Source organism: Pagrus major, chromosome 22 (genome assembly GCF_040436345.1).
Source record: "Pagrus major chromosome 22, Pma_NU_1.0".
NCBI classification, from domain to species: Eukaryota; Metazoa; Chordata; class Actinopteri; order Spariformes; family Sparidae; genus Pagrus; species Pagrus major.
In genome coordinates this window covers 8,515,425-8,528,199 of record NC_133236.1, presented here as the reverse complement: position 1 = coordinate 8,528,199, position 12,775 = coordinate 8,515,425, and the positions used below count along the sequence as shown (strand labels likewise).

The following is a 12,775-nucleotide window of genomic DNA, read 5'->3' as shown; positions in this document are numbered from 1 at the left end:
ACTTGCTCCTGCAAACACACACGTGGTGAACTCAACAACCTGCGGAACTGCCCTTGAACAAGGAGTTAAATTACTGCGAGTCCAAGAGTCATGACTTTTGACCCCCAGCAGGTGGAAAGACAGAATGTCTCCTCGAGGCTCGGCTGCTTCACAAAAACTTAAATTCAGTTTACTGCACTTGAACTGAAATTACTGCTATAAATCTTAAAGACTGAAACAATATTTTTGTGCTCAAGTTCAGAATATCTTGTGACAATATTCCAAACATCTACTGTTTTACATCTACAACTTTTCTTTTGGTCTAAAACAACAAGAAAATAGTTGGCATTAGTGTCTTAAAACAGTATTTAGACCATTATAAGATAACCACTAAAACCAGTTTACCCAGTTGAAAACTGGTAAAATTTTCATTTAACAGTTGATTATAAATAATTTGACCCACCACACTTGAGAAAACAAAGATATTTTTAACTTGGGAAGTCAGATAAAATGTCTGGAGCTTCACAGCAAAGCATCGTTGCCGTATTCTGCTGAAATACTGAAGTAGCTGGGGACTTGTTTTAAAACATATCAAATCCAAGCGTAATACAAGTGAAATCCAAGTCTCCAGATGCTCCGAGATCCCAAATTGATTTGATGGTTATTTACACCATTTTTTGAGCAGACATCTTCACTGTATTTGCTAAGCCAAAAGTGTTAGCGCGCACTCCCTGTGAAGTGGGTGCATGAGCTCGACCACGCGTCAATGGTGTAAATAATGTCTTTCAAATTAATTTGGGATCTCAGGGCTTCCAGAGACTTGGATTACTTGGGACAAGCTGTATGGAGCCATTTTATGTTTTTTTTGTTGTTTTTTTAGGTTGTTTAGGATAATGTTGCAACACTGTTTTGCTGTGAAGCTCCAGAAATGTTTTGTGGACTACAAAATTTTTATGAGACAAGTATCACTGTATTAATCATGTCAGTTATTTCTGTTATTTAAAAAAGTTATGGTTTGTGTTAAAAGTCCGAGTATTTTTCCTATTTTCTGTATAAAGACTGTGAGACTTTACTTATTAAGTCAAACTCTTACCAAATTATTCCATTTTTTTCAGCTTGTACAGTTTCTTCTTAAGTCAAAAGCAACACATGAAACCACATGAGTGTAAAATTAACTTTGATGCACTAATTGGGTGTGAAAGTTATGTCATCGTTAGAGGCAAAGAAACCATTTCTAAACAGACAAACAAAAGCAGCCAAATCATTTGGGCTGTTGTTTCACGGCTCTTTACCTCAGCAAGTGCCGACAGCAGGCAACTGATTAACAGGATTTCCACAGATAGTTTTTACAAGCTGCTCTCTGGAGCTATAAAACTGACAAACATGCCATGCAACGATGATGGATGCCCTCTTGGAAAAGGATTTAGACACTTTTGTCTGGCAACTGCATGATGGGATTATCCTGTCAGAGTGCATGACATCACTTAATCCCTGCTGAGGGCTTTGATCGTTTTGTTGCTTTTGAAGAACAACAATTCAAACAAAGTCCGACAGGTTTTTTAATAACTTCTGCTGCAAAAACCTGACATTTTGAAACTGAACTTAAATATTTCGTCTTAATGTTCCTTTGACAAATTTGATCTTACTTTTTTCTTTTTTACTCAAGTATTGACAGGTCTCTCCTGAATCTCAATTCTCATAAAAACACCCACAAGCAGAGCAGCAGTGTTAACACACAACTGTCTGCCAAAAACAAGTTATACTTGGAGATTTTCCAGATCAGATTACAAAGTCATCCAGCAACAAACTGCAACGGCCACTTTGATTTGAAACAACTGAAGGAGACACTGGTCTGAACTCAGTGTTGTACAACTGAGATCAAATAAAAGAGCTCAGAGTCAGCACGGACTCAGCTGTGATTAAATTATAATAAATCTTACTAAATTAATGTTTTACAAGTCTTGCTGTCAGTATGGTTGATTGGTTGTTATTACCTGGTATTTGAAATTTAAATCAACTGTATTTCATCTAATATCATCTCAAAAATAATAAGTTTAGATTCATTTTGTTTTAGTGAAACTTAACCTTGATTAAACTCAAGTCAACTTAACTCAACTCAGGTCATCTGGACTTATCCCAAGATGACTTCACTCAGCTCAAATGACCATATCTCAGGTTAACTTGACCTCAGCTCAAGATACTCAAGTCAGGTTAAATCACCTCAGCTCAAGTTAACTTAACTCGACTCAGGTTAACTCGACTTGTCTCAAGTTAACTTGACTCAGCTAAAATCAACAAAATTCAACTTAGGTTAACTTGATTCAACTCTTGTTAACTTGACTCAGTTTAACTTAACTCAACCCGAGTAACTTAATCAGGTTAACTCAAATTAACTCAGGTTAACTCAACTCAAACAAACATAATTCATCTCAGGTTAGCTCAACTCAAGTTGACTTGACTTGACTCAAGTTAACTCAACCTACTCCACCAAAATTAATTTTTCAACCTTTATTTTTAACTTCACGTTTCGTACCAAGACTCACAGTTTTCTGATCTGCTCCTTCATGTAAATTAAATGTTTGTTGAATTAGTCAGAACTAATTCATTAGTGATAAAAGAACAGAATTTCTATTTTTGTCTTTCTGTACATTATAAAGGATTCAGCATGAGAACCTTTATGGTGCAGGCACAAGTAACTTTGGTTTTTTTTACTTTCAACTATTTTTAAAGTCAGCCCAGGCTGTTATTTCAGGACCAGGTTCTGTTTGAGACTTTTCTGAACAGAGGAAAAAGATCTTACCACAATTTCCAGTCCTCCATCAGCAGGAACGTAGATCACCTTGTAGCCCTGAACGTTGCCGTCAGCAGGATTCCAGGTGACAGTGAGAGTTGTGATAGTTGGTTTGGTCACCTTCATGTTGCCCACTCCACTCAGAGGCACTGGAAGCGAGAAAATGAATGTTGTTGGCAAACTATTAACGCCTGATCCACTGATTACGTTACATTACAGTAACTTACATGTCTTTCCGTTCTCAGACTGGCGTTTTCCCTCCCTGGCAGGGTAGACTGGTAACACAGACACTGTGTATGGTGTGTCAGGCAACAAGTTCCTGAGGATGATGGAGGTTGTGCCTGTAGGAACCTGTTCCTGTTTACAAAGATTAAAAATAAAAAGTTATTTATCTGGTCAGTCTCCTAACTGGCTGCCTCTCAACCAGCTTCCTGATTTGTTTTTGTCCTCAGAGGTAAGACAGGTATAACAGGGTCTAACCATCTCCTCCAGGCCACCATCAACTGGCACATAGAAGACCTTGTAGAGGCGAACGGCTCCATCAGCCGGGTCCCAGTTCACAGTCAGAGAGGTCATGGTGGGGTCCGTCACCCTCAGGTTCTTCACTCCTCCAAGTGGCCCTAAACAAGAGGTCATAATGGTCTAAGTTCTGATGTCTGAAGATTATTTCAATATGTTGAGATTATATCAATCTGTTTTATTTTCATCATAACTAAACAATGTTTAAAGGGATGTCCATGTACCGGAGTTCCAGTGGGGGGGGGCTATAACAAGACAATTGATTGACAGACTCTGATTGACTCTTCTATTAAGTTTTAAATTCAGCATTAGTCTTTTGGTAAAAATGTTTATTTTTCAGTTTTAGCTGTCTTTAAAGAGTAACTCAACCTAATTACCTAATTAACCTAATTTACTGTTTTGAAAAAGTTGAACAAATCAAGTGCACTGCAAAGCATTATCAAATATTAGTCAGACATTTCTATGCATGAGCTCAAAAGTAATATGAGAATTTCAAAGTGGGCAATGGGAAATTGACATTGAATCAATCATACTATGGAATCTGGATCGTTAATTGGATCGGTGACATGAGTCCAGTGTTCGATAAGTGAATTATGTCAGTATTGGCACCTGATTTTGGATTGGATGGGCCTAATTTTGAGTGAATTTTGAGTTATAACACAGAGAAGAAAAGGCTCACAGACACATTTTAACTGAACTAAATCAGTAACTTTTCCTTTAATTTTAGGCAAAATTGCAGTAAAGCAAAGAAAATGTAAAATTTGTATATGTATGTTTATATGAGATAATCCATCTGAAGGGACGTATCCTGTAAAAATGAAATTGGCTCAATTGTAGTGTAGGCTAGTCTTTGTCTTACTTGTCTTTCCATTTTCAGACATTGTCTTTCCATCTCCTGCAGCGTAAACTGGCACCAGAGAGACAGTGTAAAGGGTGTCCGGCGTCAGTCCTCGCAGGATGGTGTTGGTTGTGCCTGCAGACACTGTTTCCTGAGTTTAACAACAAATAACACAAATTAGCTGCTTCAAACTGAGACAGAAGACAGAAAAACAAGCACGCAACTGGAAAGAACTACGGAAAGTTGACTAGTGGTTACAATTGCAGCATCATCAGCATTCCACATGCGTTTGAGCAGTGTGACTAACTCCCAGTCCAGTTATGCTCCAATAGTAACAGACTGATTGTTGTGGGCTACTCTGAGGGCTACATGACAAAGCAGGATGAGCACATCAGCCAAATGCAAGCTCTGTTCATTAGCTGTTATCAACATGCATGAAACAAGAAACTATAAACAAGTCTGTACTATTAGAGTAAGGTGCAGTGTGTCCATTCACATAGAACACGTTTGAGCTAAGATGATGGACATGTCAAGACACACATGAATAATGTAGCTTCAGATGTAACACTGCACAGTGCCGGCCAGCAGGAAGCGGATGATTGTCCTACCAGTCCTACCATGCTCTCAGCCCCTCCGGCAGCAGGGGCATAGATGACTTTGTACTCCTTCACTCGGCCTTCTGCGGGCTCCCAGCGCACATTCAGGGTGGTCATGGTGGGGTTCAACACCTGCAGGTTCTTCACTCCGCCAAGAGGCTCTGAGGGAGCACAAATACAGGTGTTAAACTGGAAAAAGGTTTTTTATTAAATCTTTTTCTCCTTTTTCACCCCAAATTTGAAAAAGCTGCAGTTTTGTGTTACTTTGCATATCAAGATTTGATATTTAACATGAGATAAGCTCATAAAGTGTTATCCGTTCAGAACATTTCTTCACTTCCTTTCTTGCTATTTTCATTTCATTCTTTCTTTTCTCATATTCTTCCTTCTTTCCCACTTTGTCAAAATGATCTCTAAAATACAGATTTTCATAAACTATTCTGCTTTGTGAAGAATATTTTTTTAGATAATGCAATTGGCCTTTTTAAGTGCTTAACATTTAACAGCACACCTAGACACCTAGTCAAAATTTACGTATGAGGACTCATTTGAAAGGCAACATGCTGTAGTTTGTGAAAATTTGCTCATTACATATTAGGTAAAACTACAACTTACACTACATCAGGCAGTTCAAACATGAAGGAAATATTATTTTTTGGGTTCTCGTCTTCAGGTAGTCATCTTTGAGTAACATTAACGAGGCCATGCTCAATGTTACAACTATGAAAATCATCACACACCTTTTACACCATGTCAGTTACATAAGTGTCCAATTTCAGACCTGTGGGACAAACTTTAAGGGAGCTAATGAGTCTTTAGTTTGCGGTGTGACTGGCGTTCTCAAACCTTGATCCTGATCCAGTGCACTGCCAATCAGGTGGATTATGATTTATGATTATCCTTCTGTTAATTTGAAAATGTTTAAACTGTCAATTTGTGATATCTGATTCTTACTGGTTTTCCCGTCGCTGGAGATGTCTTTGCTGACTCCGTTGGGATAGATGGCGGCCACACTGACAGTGTACTGAGTGTCGGGGTCCAGCTTATGCAGGACTATGTTGGTCTTCTTCCCGCCGACCTGTGTCTGTTCACAGGAAACATGTCAGCAGTGAGTCTGTGTCAGTGTCCTCAAATGTAAAGGTTATTAAGATTGAACAAAAATGTTGTAAAAGATCAAATAAAAGGTTAAAAAATGCAAACACGAACATGAAATCTTAATTTTAGGATTGATTAATTCAGAAATAAACTCTTTGTTCATCAATCAACATAATCAAAATTTAAAACATATCCTTTTAAAGGTCCTAACATGAAGCCCGTGTTCTTATATCCAAACATTTTTTTGTTTTTCTTTCAGCTATCACTTCATCTGATATCAGATCATGTTTCCTGCATAATGGAAATTGTTTTTAGACAGTTCACAAATAAAATATATGAAAGCTTGAACCAAAAGGTGAAACAGACAGAAAAGACTCCATTAAATAAAATTTAAAAAATCTACAAACTTGCCAAAGGAGGCAACTTAATGGGTCTCATTCATGAAACGTGAGCAGAACGAATTTGTGTGTAAACTGTTCGCAGACGGAAATTTACGTGCATCTCGCATTCATCAATATTTTAGTAGCTCCGATCTTTTCGTAGCTACTAACAAAATCTACACATGCTGCTGACCACGCGTAGTGCTTGTGTAAATTTAAGAATGCACATAAATAATGCTTGTCACTATTGGAAATTACAATTTAAATTCATATTGCGCTCTGTTATGTACACAATACGCAGATGCCTTTGAAACACGTGATATAGCCTAAACATATGATAAAAATATAACACATTTAGTTAAAGTAGTTGGCAATTGGCAGGTTTAAGATCCAGATTAGGTTCATGATTGTGAATTATCTATGTAAATCGACTCAATAGATTACACGTTCTTTCTACATGTTGAATGATGATAATAAAAATATAGGCTCCAGTGGAGGCATGTCGCTGTCTCCGCCAGGTATAAGTCCTGACAGAGAGGTCTCCCCAGTTATCCCCGCAATGCGCTCGTCTGCAGGTGATAGCTGCGACTGTGAGCCTCCTCCTCCTGTGGCTGATATATTTCTTTTGTGTGAGGTTATGCGTTTCTTTGCCTCCAGTTTCATGTCAACCCATTTACGCTTCACCTCGGACATGGTTCTTTGGACTACAGAGACAATATTGACGGCATCTGTCACCTCCCTCCAGGCCTTCGCTTTGCCTGTCCCTGTCACACCACTGCTAACAGATGAAAATAAATTTTTTTTCTTAATTCCACTTCACCCAAAAGTATTTCTATCTCCGCTTCCGCAAAGTTCTTTTTTCTTTCTCTCCCTTTCTTCGTTTGCGCCATGACTGACAGGTCGACCGGATGCATCTACACCTCCTTATATGGTGGTCATTGGCAATTCATGGGCGGGGATTTATGCTAATAGCTGATCACCGGGAGCGCGCTGTCACTTTACGATGGATTGGCATTCACGATCATACACACGTGTTTACGATCAGATCTGAGTTTCCCGCAGTGTTCATGAATCCGGAGTAGGTTTTTAGTAGCGTAGGCTTTTATGTGCAAATCTACGCACAAATTTACTAACGTTTCATGAATGAGACCCAATGTCTCTAAAACTGTGATCACTTATCTCTGCTGTCTTCCAAAAACCAAATTGAACCTCTAAAATGCACAATGATGTGCAGTGTGTCATGTTCTGGAGACTGATCTGCTGTTTCTGAAGAACAATGTCAGCAAACTATTTACAATATTTATCCATGATAAAATTAAGTATTTCTCTGGAAGGGAATCCAAGCATGCCTTTGGGAAATCCTGAGCAAACAACTGTGCAGTATAACATGAAATGGATACGACGCTGTAAACACATTCGTGGAGGGAATAAACAGTTTGCTTGGTAGCTCAGAGATAAATCACAGAGGGTATCACGTCACATTTACATCAGTATTTGAGGTATTTGGCTGAATTTTTATTCAGAGAAACATGCAGAGAGTCAGTGTGTTGTTCAGTGGGAATCAAACTTGTGACATTTTGCTTTGTGATCATCTTATACTCATATGGTAACTGAGTGGCTCATTTCATTATACTGTACTCATCACAAGAGCGATATCATTATATAAAGTCACAGCCCAGTCGCCAGAATAAAATGTTGGCATTTTATATTTCTGCAAACCCTTCAAACCACTGGATATTTTTAATGATATGTTGGGACATTTTCCAGCCTGATCTTTTCCTAACAATAACCAAATGTGTTTTTGTGCCTAAACCTCATCAGAGCATGAGCACAGAGTCATCACAACATGAAATTGAAAATTGTACTTAAAGAAAAAAACACTACTAACATTTATTTTGGCCATTGGGCTATATACAATTATATGATACTATTTTTTAACAACAAATCAATGATGTTATATAATAATCTTCAATCTAAAATATTAAAACATGAGCCAAAAATAGGTTTGTTTAATGTAAACTGTGGTGATTTCATTGTTTTTTCTTGCAGCACAATACTTTTCAGTGTTTGAACATAAATTCTGCATAAAAATCAGTTCAAACTGGTCTGATGATCGTGAAAACATCTTGGTATTTTCTTTTAGCAAAATCTTTTTTCTCCATTCTGAAAAGGGCATTGTAACTTCTGTTATGAAAATTCAAAATAATAATAGATAAATCATTAACCATTACATTTCTTTTCATGAAGCTGATTATTCAAGGTAAGTCTGGCATTATTCAGTTTTTTTCTTCTTGGTGACAAATCCCATCATAAGACCAAAACCAGCAACACTTTCTGATTTCCTGTCTGCGACTTTCAGCTCTCAAAGCCAATTGGTTCCGACTGAAGATCTTTAAGAACAGCTAACAGATATATAGTTTCAGGATAAAAAAAGGTTCAGTCATTTCCTGAAACAGCTGCTCACTGTAGATTTTATCAAACAAACAGCAGGAAATAGTACTTTTGTTGGGGACTATTTTCAGTGGCGGATTGATCTACATTTGGTGTTTTATTGAGTAATACTTGTGAGTGGATACAATCAATGTTGGTTTTGGTCTTTTCATGAGATTTGTTGACAGTCAGAAAAATATAGAGCATCTCAAAATGTACTGCATGCTTTAAGTAAAGCTAAAACTTCAGTCTGCAGACTCACAGAGATTCTTCACATTTTACTCTCTATGGGTGTCCAGTTTGATTTATTCCACTGTGAGTTACAGAATCCCTCAGTCTGCTTTCATTCATCTTGACTGTAATATTTCATTATATTTAATAATATAAAATTAGCACAGCAGTGGACCTAATCCTTTCCATACTTTCCATTATATTTGCACAATTCCCAAAGTGAACATCTACTACTTTTCTACTCGTTTAGAGCGGTGAGGAAACCCTGAGCTCATCCTGTACAAACAAACATCCCGTCTGCTTCCACATGACTGATGTTAAAAACAACAAAACGACAACACGACACCAGATGCTCTCACTCCTCTGTTATACACATCTGATGTAGCGAGGGCATCAGGGCTACATTAGACAGATTTGTACCGGTGACCTCATGATTCGACCCTGACACATTGTTTGGGGGAACTCTGTCATAACATCTCAGAGACACAATCAAATCTGTAACTCACTGAAATTCTTTTCATACAGCCTACTTATTTCCAGGGCTAATTACTGCGGCGTCATCGAGCAGGAATGTGAGTTTGGTGGCCAAACGCAGGACTCCTCTGACTTTACAATCGAGTTGCAGGACAATGTCATAAACTTAACGTCAAAATGTGATGAAGGAGCTCACAAAGGCCAAAAACATATCTTGCGGAGCGGTGTTGCTGAACACCTTCAGGACTTTTATGTGCATCTTAAGAGAGAGACAAGACTTTAAAACAAAATACAACCTGTACTGTAAATGTTTTGGAAATATTTGTTCCCTAATTTGTTTATTTTTGTTGTCAAAGATCTCTACTGTGACTCATTTTGATCATCATCATAACCCTAACCCATCATCTCGCAGCCGCAGTTCATCAATTCAGGAAGCTCTTCGATGCTATTTGTACGCAAACCATGATAGTTTCCGAAACCTAACCAAGTAGTTTTGTTGCCTAAACCTAACCAAACTGTGACTGAAAACTCAAAATATAAAATCATGTAAGTCTAAAGAATTTTTTTCTAGAAAAAAAAAGTCAGTGTTGACATTTGTTTTCACACAGTATATGATACCAGGTCTTCTGGATGAAAGTCTTGTGTTTGACGAAATTCATCCACCATGACATCCTCTCTGTGTGGACTTTTTAGCAAATAGACACAAGGTTTTGTTGTAGTTTTGTTTATCAGGAAATATTTGTTTTGTTTTCAATATTTTCCTCGCAATAAGTGCTTAAGGTTTACTAATGATACTGTACCTGTGTACTTTTACATGAATAAAAGTACATTTAAGGACTTGAAATTTAGTTGTTTTTTATTTGCTTGGTGCCTAAATAAATGACTCAGTGTATTTTGCTTTTTGACAGGCATCTCTAAATATGTAAGTAATCCTTACTAAAAATTATCTCCTTTATAAAAATGCATGATGATGAAGTGTGAAGTGCCTTTCAATCCTGTTCTTTCCCAGCTAAGTATTTTCCATTGTGGATGTCCTGAGAGCGTATCATCTCCAGAGGGAGAGAAAACATCCCATCATATTAAACACTTAATAATTGATTTCTTTCTATATGTGCTCTGGGACTCGTTCTGCAAACTTTTCTGACAGATTTAAAGCTCTCCATCATATTGAGATATTCATTAGATTTGTCATCGAGTGGCTGAAGCACACTGGAGATGTTCCCAGTGGTCAAAAGACAGCACAGCCGGCTACACCGCACCCCAGAAAGAATCGAACAAAATCTCTGTTTGTTCGAACATATCAGGGAAATCCACCCTAAACAGGAATTCAGTCAAATTGTTCCTCTAATCCTGGACACACAGAGGATACCCAGTTTGCTTGCACAGCTTTTAGTGATTCTTTGGAAGGGACTTGTTTTCTGGTAAACCTGAATGTTTTAAAACAGTCAATGAACTGAAGCCAATGTGGGTGTATAACTTAGATAAACATTGTAGAAATCTCTTCAGTCACTCTTTTGTTCAGTGTCGGTGGAACAGCTCCAGCTCACGTCTCCTGATAAAATGAAGAGCCAAGTGTGTGTGTGTGTGTGTGTGTGTGTGTGTGTGTGTGTGTGTGTGTCTGTGTCTATGTCTAATGACAGCAATGTAAAACCAACCAGTAAACCAGTAAATTCCCTGTATGTGTTCACATACTTGGCCAACAAAGCAGATTCAGATCCTCATTTTGGTTAATACAATACATATACACCAATATCAAAAAAAGCCCTCTTTGTTGAACTAATATGTACTGTTACTTATCGACTGCATCATAATTTATCTTCTTCTTTTAATTAATTTCATTTTATGAATTTGTTTCTTGTTGTCTTTTAGAATAAAATAAAATAATATTAACCTTTATTTAACCCCAGGAGAGTTACGGGTAAGAGTGAGAGTACAGAAACAAATCAGCATAATAAGAAAAAAAATAAAAAAGATTGTAAAACATTGAGAAGCTGCCCTCAGATATCTGCACCAGGTCTCTGAATGAGTCAAGTTCATAAATATAAAAAAGTGCATTTGTACAGTCTATGAGTACATAGTCTCAGCCTATTAATATATACATGTGTACATATACCAATATGAATGACCATATAAAGGTTTCCTGAGTTAATTTATATTAATAATATCCATATTTCTAAAGGTCAGGTTTATATTCTCCAATATGTTTTTTATGTATTATATGCCTCATGCAGAAGAACTTTTAAGCTGTTATGTTTAAAATGTGTGGTATGAATACGCCCTGACTTGCTTGGTGTCGATGAAACCATCTAAAAAAACACATTTCACCAGTTTGTGACTGAAGACATCATGTTATGCTAAAAAACAATAATTACTTTCAGTTTAGATTTTTGTCTTCTTGCTTTTCCCACCACATTTTAATTTATGTAAGGAGGATACACCTATATGGCTATATCTTACTTTAGGGGAATTGAAGAGCCATTATTGTCACATACAACAAGGTTGTATAACAGAAAGTGATATTTTGCTCATCTTTTTTGACACATACTCAACTGAAAACAGTACAAAGGCAACATATTTATTTTTTTACCTCATCACTTCATTTCATTTTTGTAAATATATGCTTATTCTGAATTTGATGTCAGCGACACCTTTCAAACATATGGGACAGGAGCAACAAAAGACTAGGAAAGTTGTGGAACGTTCCAAAAACACCTGTTTGGAACATCCAACAGGTAAACAGGGTCACTGGTAACAGGTGATAGTATCATGATTGGGTATGAAAGGAACATCCTCGAAAGGCTCAGTTGTTCACAAGAAAGGATGAAGCGAGGTTCAACACTTTCTCAAACACATGATGGAATCTGAGTTGTAAGTATGCTGATGACATCACTATATTTCTATCTAAAGTTTTTTCTCCTGTTGTTATTTTAAATATTACAAAACAAGCAGTGAACTCACCACAAGAGGCTCGCCTCCAGCAACAGGCTTGTAAGTAATCCTGTAGTTCTGGACAGGGCCGGGGGCGGCGTCCCATTTCACCGACAGTGAGGAGGTGGTGGCGTTGAAAACCCTCAAGTTTTGAGGAGGCTCAGGAGGCACTGGGAGCACACACACACAAACTCCAGTGAGATAAATAGAAAAACAGTGCAAACTGTGTTTTTTTAGCGATGATGATGGTGATGGTGAGGATGATGATGGCAGTGATGTTGATGCTCCCACAATCCCGCAGGTCACACAAGCTGAAGGGGTCAATTTCATGATGAAAGCAGCGAGGTGATGAAAACAGGAGCAGCAGTTTGGTCAATGAAGCTGTTGAGAGCAGGGCTGGAGCTCAGCAACTTCTCATTCAAATCATCAGTCTTAATAACTAATGAGCCACTTTTTTAAATTATAGTAAGTCCCTTCAGTATTAAAAATATACACATTTTAAGATTCTTGCCAA

The 12,775-nt window shown here is 37.6% G+C and overlaps 1 protein-coding gene across 1 annotated transcript in view; it reads right to left on the bottom strand.

Moving 5' to 3' along the window:
• Positions 1–12,775, bottom strand: part of col12a1b (collagen, type XII, alpha 1b) — a 154,877-nt gene that overhangs the window by 71,918 nt on the left and 70,184 nt on the right. The window contains exons 29-30 of the mRNA XM_073492726.1: positions 12,292–12,431; positions 5,678–5,807 (exon numbers count right to left, since the gene is read on the bottom strand). Of these exons, the coding sequence (XP_073348827.1) occupies positions 5,678–5,807; positions 12,292–12,431 (270 nt within the window). The remainder of the gene's footprint in view (positions 1–5,677; positions 5,808–12,291; positions 12,432–12,775) is intronic.